This window comes from Pan troglodytes, chromosome 23 (genome assembly GCF_028858775.2).
Source record: "Pan troglodytes isolate AG18354 chromosome 23, NHGRI_mPanTro3-v2.0_pri, whole genome shotgun sequence".
NCBI classification, from domain to species: domain Eukaryota; kingdom Metazoa; phylum Chordata; class Mammalia; order Primates; family Hominidae; genus Pan; species Pan troglodytes.
In genome coordinates, this window is record NC_086016.1 from 22,862,396 (window position 1) to 22,882,588 (window position 20,193).

Genomic DNA, 20,193 nt, shown 5'->3' on the forward strand with positions numbered 1-20,193 from the left:
CTCTTAGTTTCTGACCAGGGTTCTCCATTATTTCTCACATAATGGAGAAAACAACAGTATCTACCTGACACCCTGGGGTAAGACAGGCCATGGGCTCCGATGGCCCCAGGGCTGAAGGAGAGGTGTCTCTGCACAGCTGTGACCCACCAGTGGCCCACTGCTCAGGAAGCCCAGCTCAGACACACGCCACGTGTGTGCTGGACTCATTCTCGTGACCCCTGGCTGGCTCCTGACCACCTTTGGTGGCGCTGCTGCCTGGACCAGGCACACAGTATCTGCAACAGGCTCCAGAACCACTGGATACCTCTGGGGAGCTGCAGGCAGCCTCCATGTGGGTGTTTTGCTGCCTCTGGCCTTCTCACCTTGGAGAAGCCGGTCCAGCCCACCTGTGAGTGTTCTCATCAGTGTGGGGACATGTCCCAACAGGGTCTGTTTTGGCTCCCAGAACGAAGAGCGTACAGCACAGAAGGGTCTGTGTGGGCTTTTGTTCCTGAGAAGCCCAAAGATACTGATTCTACCAGGGGACCTCTGGCTGGGCCCTGGGCTAGAAGATGGTGCACCAGGTCATGCCAGAGTGGGTGGGACTGAGAGACACAGGGATGTGGCACCCAGCAAATGTGCTGTAAGTAACATCGATAGCTCAGAATGAACAGAAGTTTCTGCACCAAAATTCAGACTCTGCAGGAAACTCACGGACATTGCAGGGAGGCTGCATCACCCTTAGGAGTTTTCGTTCTGACTCAATTTTTTCCTAGATTAATAATATAAGGATGATTTTTCCCAGCATTTGAAATCACAGAAGTTTATACACATACACACAAAACATTAGCAGGAAAATGAGCTTACTTATCCACCAGACCAGACAGATACTTGTCTGCCACCCTCCTTATCCTCTTGTGGATGTGGTTGAAGTTCACCAACAGGAACTGAGCGTGCCGCTCCAGCTCCTCCTCGTTCTCCTTGGTCTTGGCCTAGAGATGCAAAAGAAACAGGTACCACAGTGCCCCAGATGCCTCCAGCAGACAGACTCGCATTCATGCTGGAGAGGCTTACTTTATCCGCCATCATGTTCAGGAAGGCATCGAATACTTTGTCCGCGACTGCAATCACACACTGCATCATCCCTGAAACGAGAAGGTTTCCACGGATAAGGTGCAGCAACAGAGAGAGAATCCTAGCAACTTTCAATCATTTTCTTTTGAAATGATTTTAGACTTACAGAGAGTGGCAAAGACAGCACAGAGCTCCCATATACCCTTCACCTAGCTTCCCTGGATTTTAACATCTGCAGTAACCAGGCTGATGTGTCAAAACTGAGTCAGATATTGATATAATCCTATTACCTAAACTTCAGACTTCGTCTGGATTTCCCAGGTCTCCCACACATGCCTCGCTTCTGTTCCAGCATCCGACCAAGGACACCAGGTGGCATTTAATCTCTGTGTCTCCTACTCCTGTCCAATATGTGGTGACTCCTCAGTCTGTCAATGTCTTTTGTGACTTTGACACTTTTGAAGAACAGTTATTTTGTTGAATGTCCCCTAATTTAGGTTTGTCTGATGCTTGCCCATGATAAGACTAGGGTTACAGGATTTGAGGGAGAACTCCATAGAGTGGATGTGCCCTTTCTTTTTTTCTTTCTCTTTTTTTTGAGATTGAATCTCGTTCTGTTGCCCAGACTGGAGTGCGGTGGCGCGATCTTGGCTCACTGCAACCTCCGCCTCCTGGGTTCACGCCATTCTCCTGCCTCAGTCTCCTGAGCAGCTGAGACTACAGGTGCCCACCACCACGCCCGGCTAATTTTTTGTATTTTCAGTAGAGACGGGGTTTCACCACGTTGGCCAGGATGGTCTTGATCTCCTGACATCGTGATCCGCCCGCCTCGGCCTCCCAAAGTGCTGGGATTACAGGCGTGAGCCACCGTGTCCGGCCTGGATGTGCTCTTTCTGCATCACGTAAGTGGTATGTGATAACAGTATCTCTTATTACTGGTGAAGCTAACCTTGACCACTTGGTTTGAGTTACCGTTTTTCCCTTTTTCTATTTTTTTTGAGACAGGGTCTCACTTTGTTGCCCAGTCTGGAGTGAAATGGTGAGATCATAGCTCAGCTGCAACCTTGATCTCCCAGGCTCAAGGGATCCTCCCACCTCAGCCTCCCTGGTGGCTGGGATTACAGATGTACAACACCATGCTCAGCTAATTGATTATTTTTTATAGAGACTGGGAGTCTCACTATGTAGCCCAGGCTGGTCTTGAACTCCTGGGTCAAGCAATCCTTCTGCCTCGGCCTCCTAAAGTGCTAGGATTACAGGCGTGAGCCACTATGCCCAGTCCCCTTTCTCTATTCTTTAGAAGCAAGTCACTAAGGACAGCCCACACTCAGAGCCAAGGAATTAAATGCTACCTCCTGAAGGAAATTTGTGAATGAGAATTACAGCCACCACAGCGATTGATATTTTGGGGAAGATACTTTGAAGTTATGCAGAGATCATGTCTTTTAAGATTTTGCCCCTTCACTTTGGCATCCATGAGTGAATTCTGCCTGCAGTAGTTACTGTGGTTGTCATAGGAATTTTCTATTTCCCTCATTCTTTCTACTTTTTAAAAAATGTTGGCCAGGCATGGTGGCTCACGCCCATAATCCCAGCACTTTGAGAGGCCGAGGTGGGTGGATCACGAGGTCAGGAGTTCGAGACCAGCCTGGCCAACATGGTGAAACCCCATCTTTACTAAAAATACAAAAATTAGCCAGGCATGGTAGCGCGCCACTGTAATCCCAGCTACTCGGGAGGCTGAGGCAGGAGAATCGCTTGACCCCAGGAGACAGAGGTTGCAGTGAGCTGAGATCATGCCACTGCACTCCAGCCTGGGTGACAGAGCGAGACTCCATCTCAAACAAAACAAAAATTTATTTTTTAGGGACAGGGTATCGCTTTGTTGCCTAGGCTGGTCTTGAACTCCCGGGCTCAAGCAATCCTCCTGCCTTGGCCTCCCAAAATGCTAGGATTACAGGCATGAGCCACCGTGCCCAGCCTCTTCTATTTTTATTAATAGTAACTGGAATTCTGTAAGGAAGGTTCAGCCTTTTTCCCCATTTTTTATTTATTCGGTAGTCTAATCATTACAGAACCGTGGATGTTTATTCGTTGGGTTATAATCCAATACCATTTATTCTATTCACGTCATTCCAGCTTTGGCCACTCGGAGCTCTTTCAGGTTGGCTCCTGTGTCATTCGGACAGGCCCCATGTCTTGTCTTTTCTTCTTCTTTCTTGCCGTATCCTTACTTTCTGGTGTAACAAGGTGCCCCAGGCTCATCCTGTACAGGCCTCCCTAGAATCAACCATTTCTCCATGGAGCCCTGGTTCCTTTTATTGGAGAATACTATTTAGAAACCAAGATCTGAGCACCGGATATGCTCATTGTTACAGAGGTGCGAAGTAGGCTGTAAAAGGCAACAGAATGGGCTGGGCACAGTGGCTCATGCCTGTAATCCCAGCACTTTGGGAGGCTGAGGCGGGTGGATCACTTGAGGTCAGGAGTTTGAGACCAGCCTGGCCAACATGGTGAAACCCCGTCTCTACTAAAAATACAAAAATTAGCTGGGCACGGTGGTGCACACCTGTTAATTCCAGCTACTTGGGAGGCTGGGGCACGAGAATCACTTGAGCCTGGGAGGTAGAGGTTGCAGGGAGCTGAGATTGTGCCACTGCACTCTAGGCTGGGTGACAGAGCGACACACTGTCACATAAAAAAAAAGAAAAGAAAAGAAAAAGAAAAAAAGCAACAGAACACAGTGATCATCACAGTGCAGATGAAGAAACTGTAATAAAATGCCAATTCACACTCCATAATGCTGTTTCTCTATCCAGTGTTTTTAATTTGCATGACTACATGCCGGGTCTGCCCTCTGCCTCCAGGCAGAGAGACAAGGCAGGTGCTATCAGCTTGGCACCTCACACCCAGCATGAAGCCTGAGACATAAAGAGGCCTTTCGTAGCTATCTGTTATGAGGGTAAGCGGGACCGCAGCAATTTGAAAAGTTATCAGTGTGACCTGGACAGATGCTCAAGGGTAGTGAGAGGCTGCTTTCTTAAGAGGCTGGGTTGGGTGGGTGAAATCTTATTTTGGGCCATGTGTTTAGTATAATAGTTGTTTTTTTTTTTTTTTAATTTTTTGAGATGGAGTTTCGCTCGTCGCCCAGGCTGGAGTGCAGTGGCGCGATCTCAGCTCACTGCAACCTCCGACAGGCTGCATTCCCAGATTCAAGCAATTCTCCTGTCTCAGCCTCCCGAGTAGGTGGGATTACAGGCATGCGCCACCATGCAGGGCTAATTTTGTGTTTTCAGTAGAGATGGGGTTTCTCTGTGTTGGTCAGGCTGGTCTCAAACTCCTGACCTCAAGTGATCCACCCGCCTTGGCCTCCCAAAGTGCTGGGATTACAGGCGTGAGCCACCACACCTGGCCTAGTATAATAGTTTTTTCATATAGTTCTTTGGAAACTGAAACTGTAAATTCCTGATAATCAGATAGTCATCAGATGCCAATCAATGTCATGTAGTAGCATCTAAGGAGATTAAAAAAAAATTTTTTTTTGAGATGTAGTCTTGCTCTGTTGCCCAGGCTGGAGCGCAGTGGTGTGATCTTGGCTCACTCCAACCTCTGCCTCCCAGGTTCAAGTGATTCTCCTGCCTCAGCTTCCCAAGTAGCTGGGATTACAGTCACCTGCCACCACACCCAGCTAATTTTTGTATTTTTAGTAGAGATGGGTTTCATCATGTTGGCCAGGCTGGTCTCAAACTCCTGACCTCAAGTGATCCACCCACCTCGGCTCCCAAAGTGCTGAGATTACAGGTGTGAGCTACCACACCCAGCCCTAAGGTAAGTAAGATTTTTACTTTAAAAAGGCCACTCTCCTCTTAACCCCTTAGTTTAGCTCTGGATTACTGGTGAACTGACTCACAGGATGGTGGGCAGGTGAGCAGCAGGCTCCTGCCCTCACGTTCCTGTGCAGCTGAGAACATAACAGAGGCTCATCTTATACCTGCAGAGAGGAGGCAGAAGTCCCCACTTTAGTGGGGCTGCTAGATATTTCATATACCCTCTCCTCCTGGTAGGTTCTGAAAATTCAAGAATAATATATGTCTCCAAAGACATTTCCTTCTTATCTTTCATGTTTTAGAGGAAAAATATAAGAGGGATATACACTCAATAGCTGTACATTTACTGGCTAAGTGCCACGCTCAGAACAAAAATAATCAGTTTGAAACCATGTGGAAGAGTACAATGTACTGCAAAAATGAAAATCGCTTTATTTTGAATTAAGGTGAGGAGGAACAATCAGTCCTCCGGAACAATTTAACGTCCTCTGATGTCACAGGAACAGAAAAACAGAGCTCAGAGAGAAGGGCGAATGAGACATCTCACTTCAGAAAGGGATCTGATTCGGTTTATGAATATTCTCTAGAAGGCTGGCAAAATCTGCTAGGTTCTCCTTCCTTTTTTTTTTTTTTTGAGATGGAGTTTCACTCTGTCTCCCAGGCTGGAGTGTGTGGTGTGATCTCAGCTCACTGCAACCTCTGCCTCCCAGGTTCAAGTGATTCTCCTGCCTTGGCCTCCCAAGTAGCCAGGACTACAGGCACACGCCACTGCACCTGGCTAATTTTTGTATTTTTAGTAGAGATGGGGTTTCACCATGTTGGCCAGGCTGGTCTCGAACTCCTGACATCAAGTGATCCACCCACTTCAGCCTCCCAGAGTGCTGGGATTACAGGCGTGAGCTACCGCACCCAGCCTTTTTCTTCCTTTTTTTGTCTCCTCAGGTCTTGTCTGAATAATGTGCTAGGTGCTTAATTCTTCTAGAGGCTGGCAGTTTCAATTTTGTTGTTGCTTAGTCTCTCTCCTAGGACCAGAGAATCGCAGGGTGGACCAATTGTCTAGCACAAGCTTTTCCAATCCGCAGTCCACACACAGCCCAGGACGGCTTTGAATGTGGCCCAACACAAATTTGTAAACTTAAACATTATGAGATTCTGGGCCGGGCGCGGTGGCTCACGCCTGTAATCCCTGCACTTTGGGAGGCCGAGGCGGGCGGATCACGAGGTCAGGAGATCGAGACGATTCTGGCTAACACAGTGAAACCCCGTCTCTACTAAAAATACAAAAAATTAGCCAGGCGTGGTGGTGGGCGCCTGTAGTCCCAGCTACTTGGGAGGCTGAGGCAGGAGAATGGCATGAACCTGGGAGGCGGAGCTTGCAGTGAGCTGAGATCGTTCCACTGCACTCCAGCTTAGGCAACAGAGCAAGACTCTGTCTCAAAAAAAAAAAAAAAAAAATCATGAGATTCTGTGTCTTAAATGTCTTAAAATATTATAAGATTTTTTGTGTGTGATTTTTCTTTCTTTTCTTTTTTTTTTTTTTTTTTTGCTCATTAGCTATCGTTAGTGTTAGTATGTTTTATGTGTGGCCCAAGACAATTCTTTTTCTTCCAACGTGGCTCAAGGAAGCCAAAAAATTGGACAGCCCTGGTCTAGCACAAAACTTAGCACAAAATCTGCTGCTACATGGACAAATGCAAGGTGGACGGATGAGGGGAACAGATCAATGAACAGTTCAGCCAGAGCTTGACAGCATCTCTCTTATAGCCCCAAGTGGTCCTGGGGCATGTGTGTGAGACTCTCTGAATGTGGCCCCCACCCCGCCCTGTGTCTACATCCCCTCTGGAAGAGGCTTCTCTGTAGAAACTGCCTGCCTGCACCTCCCATCCCTGGCCTCAAATGGGCTCCTTGCTCACTCCAATCCCCTCCTTACTGCCAGAAAGGGGAGCTTCCAGAACCCTCACAGTCTTTCCTTGCCAACTCCACCAGCTCCCAGCTGCAAAAATAAATTCATGCACCTGACTTCCTGACTGTTGTACAGCAGTGTGAAGTGCTCCACAAAGGACTTACTAGAAGAGTCTTACCTGAAGCAGTATCTCAGAGCCCCTGGGGCATTTTTTTGTTTGTTTGTTTTTTAAGAGACAGGGTCTTGCTCCGTCACCTAGGCTGGAGTGCAGTGGTGCGATCCTGGCTCACTCCAACCTTGAACTGGGCTCAAGGGATCCCCCTGCCTCAGCCGCCAGACTAGCTAGGACGACAGGCCTGTTCCACCATGCCCAGCTAATTATATTTTTTGTACAGATGGGGTATTGCTATGTAGCCCAGGCTGGTCTTAAACTCCTGTCCTCAAGTAAACCACTTGGGTTGGCCTCCCAAAGTATTGGGATTACAGGCGTAAGCCACTGCACCTGGCCTGGGGTGATTTTTAAAAAACATCTCTTGAAGCATTGATTTTTCTTTTTCTTTTCTTTTCTTTTCTTTTCTTTTTTTTTTGAGACAGAGTCTCTCTGTCACCCAGGATGGAGTGCTGAGGCACAATCTCAGCTCACCTCAACCTCCGTCTCCCAGGTTCAAGCAATTCTCCTGCCTCAGCCTCCCGAGCAGCTGGGACTACAGGCGTGCACCACCACGCTCGGCTTATTTATTTATTTTTGAGACAGAGTCTCACTCTGTCACCCAGGCTGGAGTACAGTTGCGTGACCTCCACTCACTGCAAGCTCCACCTCCCGGGTTCATGCCATTCTCCTGTCTCAGCCTCCCAAGTAGCTGGGACTACAGGCGCAGGCCACCACGCCCGGCTAATTTTTTGTATTTTTAGTAGAGACAGGGTTTCACCGTGTTAGCCAGGATGGTCTTGATCTCCTGACCTTGTGATCCACCTGCCTCGGCCTCTCAAAGTGCTGGGATTACAAGCGTGAGCCACCGCACCCAGCCAATTTTTTTATTTTTAGTAGAGATGGGGTTTCACCATGTTGGCCAGGCTGGTCTCAAACTCCTGACCTCAGGTGATCTACCTGCCTCAGCTTCCCAAAGTGCTGAGATTACAGCTGTGAGCCACTGTGCCCAGCCTGATTTTTCAACAAAAGAAAAAATGGTACAAGAAGTATCGGAAATAATTTCTCCATAAGCAAGAACAAGTTGATAGATTCACCAACCTATCAAAGGCTTCTGGTGCGGAAAGGACTACACACTGTTAGTTGTACTTCATTAATACTAAATTTGTCAATCTCAAGAATTTATCAATAAGCATGCCTCAAAGAATTTATTCATACAGTTAATCAAAATTTGTGGATTCTCCCCAATTCCCTTGCATATTTAAACATGATTTCATCATAATTACAAAAATTATCAAATTATTCTAAGCATTTAATTAAAACTTAGGTCTAACATTTCAGCATATTTAAAATTTTTGATTTTAAACACCTTATAAATCAGACTTCTTAGTGCCCTTACACTAAAACTGGCCAAAAAGTGCTTATACGCAGCATTTAACTTTTTCCTTTGTTGTCTCTATTTTAATATCTTTTTATTGGCTAAATACATTTTTGTAAAACTAATATTAGCCTTTTGCAATTTAAAAAAATTAAGGTATAATTTGCATATAATAAAATCCACAGCTCTTATGTGCTCAATTCCATGACTTAACAACTGTACACACTCACGGGACCACTACCCAAACAATCTAGAGGACACTTCCATCAATCCAGAGGGTCTCCTGGTAACCTTCCCAGTTTCCATCTCTCCTTTTTATTCTTATCTTAGCTTTGTCTTCATAGGGTTTTGATAATTGTAACATTTTTATGCCTTCCTACAGTTTCCACCATTTCTCTGTCTTCCTAGGAGGTGGTCTCCTGGGCTAGGGCTGGTAACAGCTGAGGCCCTCTGTGCACTCAGGGTCTGATGACAAGTTGCATCTGGAATGCAAGTGGCATGATCATAGCTCACTGTAATCTTGAACTCCTGGGCTCAAGCGATCCTCCCACTCAGCCTCCCAAGTAACTTGGGACTACAGGCACAAACTACTGTGTTTCCTGCTCCTGACGTTTAGAAACCATGACTGCTCTCTGGCAACAGCAAGTTGGTGCAGGTCCATCAGTGCCCATCCGAGGAGCCCTGGTCCCTCTAGATGAGTGCTGGGGCACACTTGAGCATAGATAGTGGGCTAGAATGACCATCCTTCTGTTCGGGGCCCTTGCACCAGCAGTAGAACCATTAAGGCGTATATTTGAAGGCTATATGTTTTATACTGATCTTTCTCATGCAATATTTAACTTCATAAAACATTTTCTACATGTAGACAGAAAAGAGGAAGTAGTACTCCTTTTTACCCTATTAAAGCTCAATTCATCATGAAAGCACCATAATAATGAGCTTACCAGATTTGTCTTTCTGAATAGCTTTATCCTCAAAGTAGCAGAACATTACCTGGAAGCGATCAGGATCTGTTGAACGCAGTACCCTAAGAAGAAAACAGCTTTAAATAAATTTTGAAAAATGTGGGCCCTCCCTATCACAGATTTGACACTGCCCATAAGTGGTAAGGATGTGAAGAACATTTGCCCTCTGTCATTCATAAGGGTGCGCACTGACGTGGACTTTTTGGAGGGTGATGTGCACCATCTATTACACATTCCCATATTTTTCACTCCAGCAGCCCCACCATTAGGATATATCTTAAGGGTTACATGCACAAGGATTCTCCTAACAGCACTGACTGCATTATCCAAAATGGAAAGACTCTGAATGCTCACCAACAGGAGACTGGGCAGATAAGCCAAAGCATACCCATTCGATGACACATCATGCAGCCACCAAACGAGAGGCAGCTCTCTATGTGAGCTGTTACAAAAAAAGTCTGAGACATACTATTAACAGAAAAAAGCAAGGTGCAGGGAACACATGTCCAGCATGACCCCACTTACAGGTTTCCTAAAGGCCTGTCTTTGCATGTGTATGTGTAGGCTATGCATGCTTGCCTATACACAGAAAATTTCTAGAGGAAAATTAAGAGGCCATTAACAGTAGGATAGTAGAAATGAGGTATTCACGTCTACAAAAGTGATACCTGTATTTTTTCATCTTTAGTATCTTCTGTACTATTCCAGTGTTTTCTCTTCTCTTTTTTGTTTTATGCACTCTGTACATTTTTCTTTTATGGTAAAAAAAATATCTTTAACCTCAGGGGGAAAGGGAGAAAAAGGAAAAAGCGCATGCACTTGTCCCATGGGTGCTGTGAAGGGCTGTTCAGAGTTCCAGGGGCTCCACTAAGGTAGCAGCGGCTCGGCAGGCCATGTCTTTTGGCCTCTGCACCAACCTGTCAAGAGTTAAGCCTCAGGAGGGCAGGCCAGGTGACTTTCAGCACACGCATTCGAGTGTGCACGTGCACACACCTTTAACTTGATTTCCCAAATTCTCCACTTTGTGGTTTTAAAGCTCTCTCAATACCCAGTGGCTGGGAACCTAAGCCAGGTTCCTGAATAAAGGCTTTGAGGTTGCCTCTCTATGCTAACAGAGTGCTCTCAAGGGCCTGGTAGGCAGCCCGAGGTGGAAGGTGGGCTCACAGGAGCTGCTATGGGCTGCGTCTTAGAGTCTTCCTCTGCCAGCTAAGAGCCCGTCCTGAGAACCTGAGAAAACTACTCAGGGGCATACTCATGGGAAAGGCAGAGGTAGCTCTGCCTTCAAACCACATGAGGTTGAGAGGGTCTGGAGATACCTCTTCTAGCCATACATGCTGGGATGAAAGCCATGTTTTTGCTCTGTTTGGGTCTGGCTTGTTTTGTTTTGGCTGTTTTTTCTTTGAAAATACATTGTTTAGAAAAAAGACTACAAACAGCTATACTAACAGGCTATAGGGGATGACAGTGAAGTCAGTGTTTTTTCTCTCTCTACTTATTTTGCAAGATTTTGTATAAATGTTTTGTTCTTATAAGACAGGGTCTTTTGCCCAGGCTGGAGTGCAGTGGTTTGATCATAGCTCACTGCAGGCTCAACCTCCTAGGCTTAAGCAACCCTCTTGCCTCAGTCTCCTGAGTAGCTGGGACTACAGGCATGTGCCACCACAACTGGCTATGTTTTTTTGCTTTTTTTGGGGGGGCGGGTGGGGGTTAGAGACAAGTTCTTGCTCTGTTGCAGAAGCTCAAAACTTCCGGGCTCAAGTGATCCTCCCACCCCTCAAAATGCTGGGATTAGCCATTTGTTTTTTTGAGACAGAGTCTCACTCTGTCGCCCAGGCTGCAGTGCAGTGGCACCATCTTGGCTCACTGCAACCTCCACCTCCTGGGTCAAGCAATTCTCCTGCCTCAGCCTCCTCAGTAGCTGGGACTACAGGCATGTACCACCACGTCCAGCTAATTTTTATATTTTTAGTAGAAACGGGGTTTCACCATGTTGGTCAGACTGGTCTCGAACTCCTGACTTCATGATCTGCCTGCCTCGGCCTCCCAAAGTGTTGGGATGACAGGCGTGAGCCACTGCAACCGGCCGTGCCTAGCCATTTTTGTGCAATGTTCTTTTTTTTTTTTTTTTTTTTGAGACGGAGTCTCGCTCTGTCGCCCAGGCTGGAGTGCAGTGGCGCGATCTCGGCTCACTACAAGCTCCACCTCCTGGGTTCATGCCATTCTCCTGCCTCAGCCTCCTGAGTAGCTGGGACTATAGGCACCCGCCACCACATCTGGCTAATTTTTGTATTTTTAGTAGAGACGGGGTTTCACCACGTTGGCCAGGCTGGTCTCGAACTACTGACCTCAGGTGATCCACTCGCCTTGGCCTCCTGAAGTGCTGGGGTTACAGGTGTGAGCCACCACATCCGGCCAAAATAAAAGACACTTACAATGAAAAAAGAACAAAGTCAACACTCCCTTGGCTCTGTGGGACTTGGGGAGAATGCGTCACTGATTTCCACATTTGGCTCTGTGTGGAGCCCTGGGCTGAGGGCAGGGAGGAGGAGACTGAGCAGGAGGGTAGGGTGCATTCCCATGCAACCAAAGCACTCTGCCTTTCTTTTATGTATTGAGCTTTCAAGGACTATTTTACTAGAGGGTTGGTGGCAACAATGAAAGGCTAAAATAGTGTTTTCCAAATAGCCTTTCTTTCAGGAACACTTTCTTTTTCAAATCATTTGGGAAAGAAATTATTCTACGACTTATTTGCATCCCTCCCCTGACTTAAGCTGAGTGTAATTTGACCTTTTCTTGACAACAGGAATCATCATTTTGTAGCCAATGTACTCAGCTGCTGTCCCAGGGCGCCTGAGGCCTCAGCACAGTGGGTCTGTATAACACTGCCTACCTCACAAGCTTGTCGGGGAGTGCGTAAACATGTGTAATGCAGCACAGTACCTGGTACAGCACAGGCACTCAATCCAAGCTTACTTCTGAGGTCAACATGATAACAGCTGTATATCCTAAGTGTCACTACCACTGTTAGGACTGCTGTGGCCACAGATGTGTCCTGAGCATCGGGCCACATGCAGGACTGTTTTGGAGCCGGCCCCACCCCATGTCACATTTGCTGTTTGTACTCAACCGTGGTCCTGGGAAACAGCTCAGTGAGTGTCCTAGACACGCACTCAGCGAGGCTGGGTCCTCAGAAGGGCCTCGCTCAGTCCGTGGGCTGAGTTCACAACACTGACTGCAACTGCTCAGAAGCCTGTTTCCTATCAGAGAGAAGATGATGCGGAGCTTAGATACTGGGAGGTGTTACTAGACGTGGTGTCTGGTGGTCATGAAGGAGGGGCATACGAGAAAAGTAGAGGGTGTTTTTGCTTGGTTTTTCAGAAAGTTTGCATGTCTTGGGAGAAGTTGAAAAAAGTCTCATGCTTATGAGGGCACAAAAATGAAAACCCTGCTCAAATGTGGATGTGCATGTGCATGGTGGTGAAGGCACGTGTACCTCATGTACTCCAGCCGGTACACAGAGAGGAGGTAGGTGGACATGGCGAAGTCCAGCTTGTTGATGAGTGCGGACACCTCGGGAGGCGGGTCCAGCAGGTTGATGATAGTGCTGCGGAGCTCACTCAGCTCAGCCTGGAGGGAGAGAAACATCCGAGGGCTCATGGGGCACCCCCCAGGACAAACAGGTCCCAGTGGCTGGCAACATGTATTAATAATGACAATGAAAAGATCTGCCCTAATTGGCACAGAGAGCATGGTAAAAATGAGATGTGAATCCTTACGGGGGTGACCGTGTCATTCTTCATGGCTGAGTTATATTGGAGGACGGACCGCAGTGGCTCCTTGCTGGGAAAGGTGAGCAAGGGGGACTTAGTGGCTATTTCACAGACCCCCTCGTACCATTCCTCTGGCCAGAGTCCTGCAATAAAGTAAACATAAATGAGGAAATCACCTTGGTCAGAAAGCACTGCAGTGAGGTTGACTGACAATTTCTATAGTCATGGGTCCTTTGAGACAATTATCCCAAAAACTAGGCACAGAAACGAAGTCTGTTACCTGACTTGGACAGACTTTTCCTAAAGTGTATGGCATTCTCAGCACCCTAAACTACATCTGGGGACAGTAACACTTGCTAATACTTGCAGAAAGAAGCAGCTGCATGTGGACTCATTTAAACATGCTCACATTCATAATTACGTGGGCTCTGACCTCACCTTTACCTTCACTCTGCACTCCGTCTTCCCCGGGAGAGAGATGATCCCCCTACCTGAGCCCTCCACAGCGAATCCCATCAGAACGGAATACAGCCAGAAGTCTCGGAAGAGCTTCTGTAACCGAGGCTTAGCTTCTTTGATGGGTGGCAGTCGTCGGGTGAGCTGATGTGCCAAGAAGAGAGGGAGAAAGGAGGTTATTTGCTGAGGAAACCCTAAGCCCTGTAGGTGTAAAATCAACCACAGATTCATTCTCTAAGAGCATTCTCAGAAACTCAGACTGGGTAGGAAAAGGCACACTGAGCAGTGATAATTTTGCCAATAAGCATTGTCCATCCATTCATTTACTGAGTCCCTAGTGTGCACCAGGTGCTGTGCCAGGGAGGAAAAAGCCCTGTTCCTGCACTTGAAGGACTTCCTGTCTAGTTTGGAGGCAGGTGAGCAACAGTTACAGTGGGGTGGAGTTCCCAGAGAAAGTGTCATGGGTCTCAGAGTTAACATTTGAGGAAAACTTAGCCAGGAAAGAAGAGAAGGCAGCCTGTCCAGCCACAAGAGCATTAGGTCCTAAGCCTGGCACTGTGGAGGGTAACAAATGCTCAGGAAAGGCAAACAATGGATGCGAGCCAGAGCTTGAGGAAGGGATGCCACTGGGGAGGCAGGGAGAGCACAAGAACTCTCATGGGCCAGGCAGCACAAATTTTCCAAACAGTAATCTTCAGCAGAATCCCCATATATGTAACAGGTAAAGCAGAGTTGCTTGGGTGCAGGTGAGGGGCTATTGTCCTTGTGTTCCTGCTCCAGATGCTGGGGGGAAGCAGGGAGAGACTCATTAGTGGTATAAACGGCTAAACTTGGCCAGGCACGGTGGCTCACGCCTGTAATCCCAACACTTTGGGAGGCCGAGGTGGGCAGATCACCTGAGGTCAGGAGTTCAAGACCAGCCTGGCCAACATGGTGAAACCCCATCTCTACTAAAAATACAAAAAATTAGCTGGGCGTGGTGGCAGGCACCTGTAATCCTAGCTACTCGGGAGATTGAGGCAGGAGAACTGCTTGAACCCAGGAGACAGAGGTTGCAGTGAGCCAAGATCGCACCATTGCACTCCAGCCTGGGCAACAAGGGCGAAACTCCATCTCAAAAAACCAAAAGGTTTAACTTGTGCACGATGCCCAGCTGGACAGGCTGATCCTTACAGACCCCCCAGTGGATGTTGAGCTCCCATCAGTGATGTTGAGCCTGTGGTAAGCGGGGGCTTCGCTACCCCCAAACACTTATGAGCACCTGGTATGGGCCAGGCACTGGGCCAGGGAGAGAGGTGGAAGAGATGAAGACACCATCTCTTGAGGCAAGGAGGGAACAATGGGATGGGCTGTGACACATCATGCACAGCAGGCAGGACTGTAAACTGTCACAACACTTCTTTGAAAGCAATTTGGTAATATGCATCAGAAATTCTAAATATCCCCACATATTTCACCCAAAATCCCATCCCTGAGAAATCTATCCAAAAAATTTTAAAAAGCTGATTTAGGCACAAAAATGTTGTAACAGCAAAATAAATAGAAACACACTAGATGTCTACCTGAAAGGGACATTTAAATAAGTAATGGTATATTAAAAGTATAATAAATTGGCCGGGCACAGTGGCTCTTGCCTGTAATCCCAGCACTTTGGGAGGCTGAGGCAGGTGGATCACGAGGTCAGGAGATCAAGACCATTCTGGCTAACAGGGTGAAACCCTGTCTCTACTAAAAAATACAAAAACATTAGCCGGGCGTGGTGGCGGGCGCCTATAGTCCCAGCTACTCAGGAGGCTGAGGCAGGAGAATGGCGTGAACCTGGGAGGTGGAGCTTGCAGTGAGCCAAGATGGCGCTACTGCACTCTAGCCTGGGCGACAGAGCAAGACTCTGTCTCAAAAAAAAAAAAAAGTATAATAAATTAATTATTTTTGAGATAGGGTCTCACTCTGTTACCCAGGCTGGAGTGCAGTGGCACAATCATCACTGCAGCACTGACCTCGATCTCCCAGGCTCAAGTGATCCTCCCACCTCAGCCTTCCCAGTAGCAGGGAGGACAGGTGTGCTCCACCATGTCCAGCTAATTATTATTTTATTTATACTTTTTGAGATGGAGTCTTGCTCTGTCGCCCAGGCTGGAGTGCCGAGGCACAACCTCAGCTCACTGCAACCTTTGCCTCCCAGGTTAAAGCAATTCTCCTGCCTCAGCCTCCTGAGTAGCTGGGACTACGGGCATGCACCACTATGCTCAGCTAATTTTTGTATTTTTAGTAGAGATGCGGTTTCACCATGTTGGCCAGGCTGGTCTCAAACTCCTGACCTCAAGTGATCTGCCTGCCTCAGCCTCCTAAAGTCCTGGGATTACAGGTGTGAGCCACCACACCTGGCCTAATTATTATTATTATTTTTTTTTTTCCCAATTCAAAATTTTTAATTTAAAAGTAAACTTTAATGTCAAAAATGCAAACTTGGGGAGGGGAGAAAGATCACACGCAAGGCTGCCACTTCACACTTGCAGGGCTGCACGGCAGCTAGGCAAAGGCGTTCCTCAATTCCCAGACGGTGCGGCGGCCAGACAGAGGTGCTACTTACTCACTTCCCAGATGGGGTGGTGGCCAATGCCCGGCTTAATAATAATAATAATTATTATTATTATTGTTTTTCTTTTTTTCATACAAACAGACATCTTACTGACTTTTTACATTTTTTTGTAGAGAAAGGCTCTCACTATGTTGCCCAGGGTGGTATTAAACTCCTAGGTTCAAGAGATCCTCCCGTGTTGGCCTCCCCAAGTGTTGGAATTACAGGCGTGAGCCACCACACTCAGCCAAGAATCATATTTTCTAAGACTATTTGGTGACACATGTAGAACTCACAATATGTCAAGTGAAAAAAATCCAAAACGTATAAATAATATGTTATAGATTTTAAAAAATCTAAATATATACATATAGAACAAAGATGGGAAAAAGCAGCCACATATTATTTCTGGGTTGCTAGGGATCTCACTCTTCTTCTTTAATGTCTATATTTCCTGGAGCTCTTCCATCAACATGTTCCTTTTACAATCAAAGGGAGGGTGCAGGTGCCGGTCCAGGGCTTGGCAACCTGTGTGGAAGAAGGCTCCACACCTCTGCTTGAGAGCCACCAGGGCACTGTGTCCTTGGGAAGAGTGGGCCAAGACCTGGGGGTGCAGGGCGGGCTCTGGGTAGGTGCTGAGGAGGTGGGGCACTTTGGAGAGGGCTGTGTGGAGGGCAGCAGCAGACGGAAGCGACACAGGGCAGGAAATCTAGAGCCACACAGGATGTGGCCACAAAAGGACAGTTGACAAGGGGCTTCCAGTTCAGCTAGTGGCCAAGGACAGTGACAGTAAGAACACGCAACTGTGGGACTGACTGTCTCTGAAGTGATCGGCCTCCCAGGATAAGGTCCCAAGTGATGGTGGAGATATGAAGGGGTTTCCAGACTACAGAATTCAAGGCCTATGTGGCTAAGAGGTTCTGGTACCTTCTAAAGAGAACTAGACTTTGGTGGTTATGGAAAGGGTTGCGCTTCTAGAATGCTTCCCTCTCAATGAGAACAGTAGCTCCACGTGGCTGGGAAGTTCAAAGTGGTTTTGACACAGAAAAGAGGAAGTAAGTGGACTCTATCTTTGATTTGGGATCCTACTCCTGACCCTGTGAACTTCTTGGCTCCCTCTTGAGGACGTCGGCTTGAAAGTGGCTCTGTGGGTTCTCCCTGCTCTCTGACTTCTCCGAGCCTGCTGGCCACTGTCTTGGCTGAGACTGCTCTAGTCTCCAGAAAGGAGATCTGCTCACTCCTAAGAAGTATCAAGGTCAGGCCAGGTGTGGTGGCTCACGCCTGTAATCCCAGCACTTTGGGAGGCCAAGACAGGCAGATCAGGAGGTCAGGAGATCGAGATCAGCCTGGCTAACACGGTAAACCCCCATCTCTACTAAAAATACAAAAAATTAGCCAGGCGTGGTGGCACGCACCTGTAGTCCCAGGTACTCGGGAGGCTGAAGCAGGAGAATCGCTTGAAACCGGGAGGCCGAGGTTGCAGTGAGTCAAGACTGCGCCACTGCACTGCAGCCTGGGCGACAGAGCGAGACTCCATTTCAAAAAAAAAAAAAAAATCAAGGTCAGGGGGGAAGTGGGAAGACTGAAATAGATAAAGGATTCTAAAGAGATATAACAGTCAAATGAAACACATGAAACCCTGACCAGATAAAAATTAAAAACCCATAAAATACATGTTTGAAGTCATAGAGTAATCTGACTTGGACTAGACATGTGATATATGTGAGGCTTGTGATCTTCCCAGGAGTGATGGTAGCACACCACAGGGCAGAGACCCGTCCATGGAAGAAACACTGGTGCTAGTGCCCAGGGCAGAAGTGAGTGATGTCTTTAAGTGGATATGGAAAAATATTAACTATTCTACCTAGGTTGTGGGTGTATGGATACTTAGTATTCAATTATTCCAATTTCTCTGTGTATGTATACATATTTTTTTTAGAGACAGGGTCTCACTCTGTCGACCACACTGGAGTAGGGGGTACAATCATAGCTCACTGTACATGCTCAAGTGATCCTTCTGCCTCAGCCTCCTGAGCAGCTGGGACTACAGGTGTGCAGCATCATGGCCCAGTTTTTTTTTTGTTTTTTTGTTTTTTTGTTTTTTTGTTTTTTTTGGTAGAGATGGGTTTTGCTAGCCGGGTGCAGTGGCTCATGCCTGTAATCCTAGCACTTTGGGAGGCTGAGGCGGGCAGATCATCTGAGGTCAGGAGTTCAAGACCAGCCTGGGCAACATGGTAAAACCCTGTCTCTACTAAAAACACAAAAATTAGCCAGGCATGATGGCAGGCGCCTGTAATCCCAGCTACTTGGGAGGCTGAGGCAGGAGAATCGCTTGAACCCAGGAGGCAGAGGTTGCAGCAAGCTAAGATTGAGCCACTGCACTCCAGCCTGGGCAACAGAGCAAAAACTCCGTCTCAAAAAAAAAAAAAGAGAGAGAGAGAGAGATCGGTTTTGCTATGTTGCCCAAGCTGGTCACACACACACACACACACACACACACACACACACACGACAGGGCAAAGGTTCCAAAATTTTAAACCTGGTAAATCTGGGTACGGGTATACAGGAGTTGTTCTACTACACTATTCTTTCAACTTTTTTGAAAGTTTGAAGTTATTTCAAAAGAAAAAGTTTTCCAAACTTTAGTGATCCTCCTGCCTCAGCCTCCCAAAGTGCTGGGATGATAGGCATGAGCCACCGTGCCTGACCCCTCTGTATATTTTTAGAATTTCATGTTAAAAGATGGAAAAGTCTGGATGAGGTAGTTCACGCCTGTCTTCCCAGCTCTTTGGGAGGTCAAGGTGGGAAGACTGCTTGAAGCCAGACGCTCAAGACCAACTTGGCCAACATAGTGAGACCCCGCTTTTTTCTAACTAAAAAAATTTTTTTCCAAGTTGGAAAAAATATCTAGCCATAAGACAAACCTTGAAACTGCAAAAGAACAATGGAGTATGTGTGACAGGAGGTACTGCTCTACAGTGGGGGCTAAAGCCATACACAAGCTGTGGTGGCTCACGCCTGTAATCCCAGCACTTTGGGAGGCCGATGCGGGCGGATCATGAGGTTAGGAGTTCAAGACCAGCCTGGCCAGCATGGTGAAACCCGTCTCTACTAAAAATACAAAACATTAGCCAGACGTGGTGGTGGGCACCTGTAGTCCCAGCTACTAGGGAGGCTGAGGCAGGAGAATGGCGTGAACCCGGGAGGCGGAGCTTGCAGTGAGCTGAGATTGCGCCACTGCACTCCAGCCTGGGCGACAGAGCGAGACTCCGTCTCAAAAAAAAAAAAAAAAAAAAAAAAAGCCATACACAAGCTGTTACCACTAAATGGGAAAATGACTGAAAAATGTCAATGTCAAGAGGGACTGAAATCAAATTTTTCCAATAGTGGGTTACATGATCAGAAATCTAGATAGATAGGAAATATATTGGCTTTATTTATTTATTTATTTATTTAGACAGAGTCTCACTCTGTCACCCAGGCTGGAGTACAGTGACATGAACTCGGCTCACTGCAACCTTCACCTCCCAGGTTCAAGCGATTGTCCTGCCTCAGCCTCCCGAGTAGCTGGGACTACAGATGTGTGCCACCACACCCAGCTAATTTTTGTATTTTTAGTAGGGACGGGGTTTTACCATGTTGGTCAGGCTGGTCTTGAACTCCTGACCTCAAGTGATCCACCCGCCTTGGCCTCTCAAAGTGCTGGGATTACAGGTGTGAGCCACCACACCTGGCCGGTACTGGCTTTAAAAATAACAAAAGTAATACATACACATAGAAAAAGGTCAAACAAAGAAGTACATAGAATGAAAAATGAATGCTGTGTCCCCTCCCAGACCATTTCTGTGAATAAATATGTAATACCATGAAATGATGAGGACTAACATTTTCTGAATGCCAGGCACCACTCTATGTGCTTTCCACACATTCATTATCTCATTTAATTTCCTCATTTAATTAATGAGATAAATTAATGTATCTCATTTAATTTTCACAACAACCTCATGCAGTAGGTGTAACTGTCACCCTCATTTCAGAGAGCAGAATACTGAGAGCTGGAGGCCAAGGGGCAATTTCAGCCAGGGTGGCTGGTGACGCCTTGGTGAAACCAAGAG

At 47.0% G+C, this 20,193-nt stretch overlaps 1 protein-coding gene across 9 annotated transcripts in view; it reads right to left on the bottom strand.

The window, feature by feature from the left end:
- PI4KA (phosphatidylinositol 4-kinase alpha) overlaps positions 1 to 20,193 on the bottom strand; it is a 151,007-nt gene that overhangs the window by 44,292 nt on the left and 86,522 nt on the right. For all 9 annotated transcript variants that reach the window (XR_010156005.1, XR_010156004.1, XR_010156003.1 and 6 more), the window contains 6 exons: positions 13,536 to 13,644; positions 13,051 to 13,187; positions 12,768 to 12,901; positions 9,254 to 9,336; positions 1,054 to 1,124; positions 847 to 971 (listed from right to left, as the gene is read on the bottom strand). Coding sequence is in view for 6 of the 9 variants with exons in the window: in XM_024352561.3 (XP_024208329.2) it covers positions 847 to 971; positions 1,054 to 1,124; positions 9,254 to 9,336; positions 12,768 to 12,901; positions 13,051 to 13,187; positions 13,536 to 13,644 (659 nt within the window). In the remaining 3 variants the exon portion in view is untranslated. The remainder of the gene's footprint in view (positions 1 to 846; positions 972 to 1,053; positions 1,125 to 9,253; positions 9,337 to 12,767; positions 12,902 to 13,050; positions 13,188 to 13,535; positions 13,645 to 20,193) is intronic.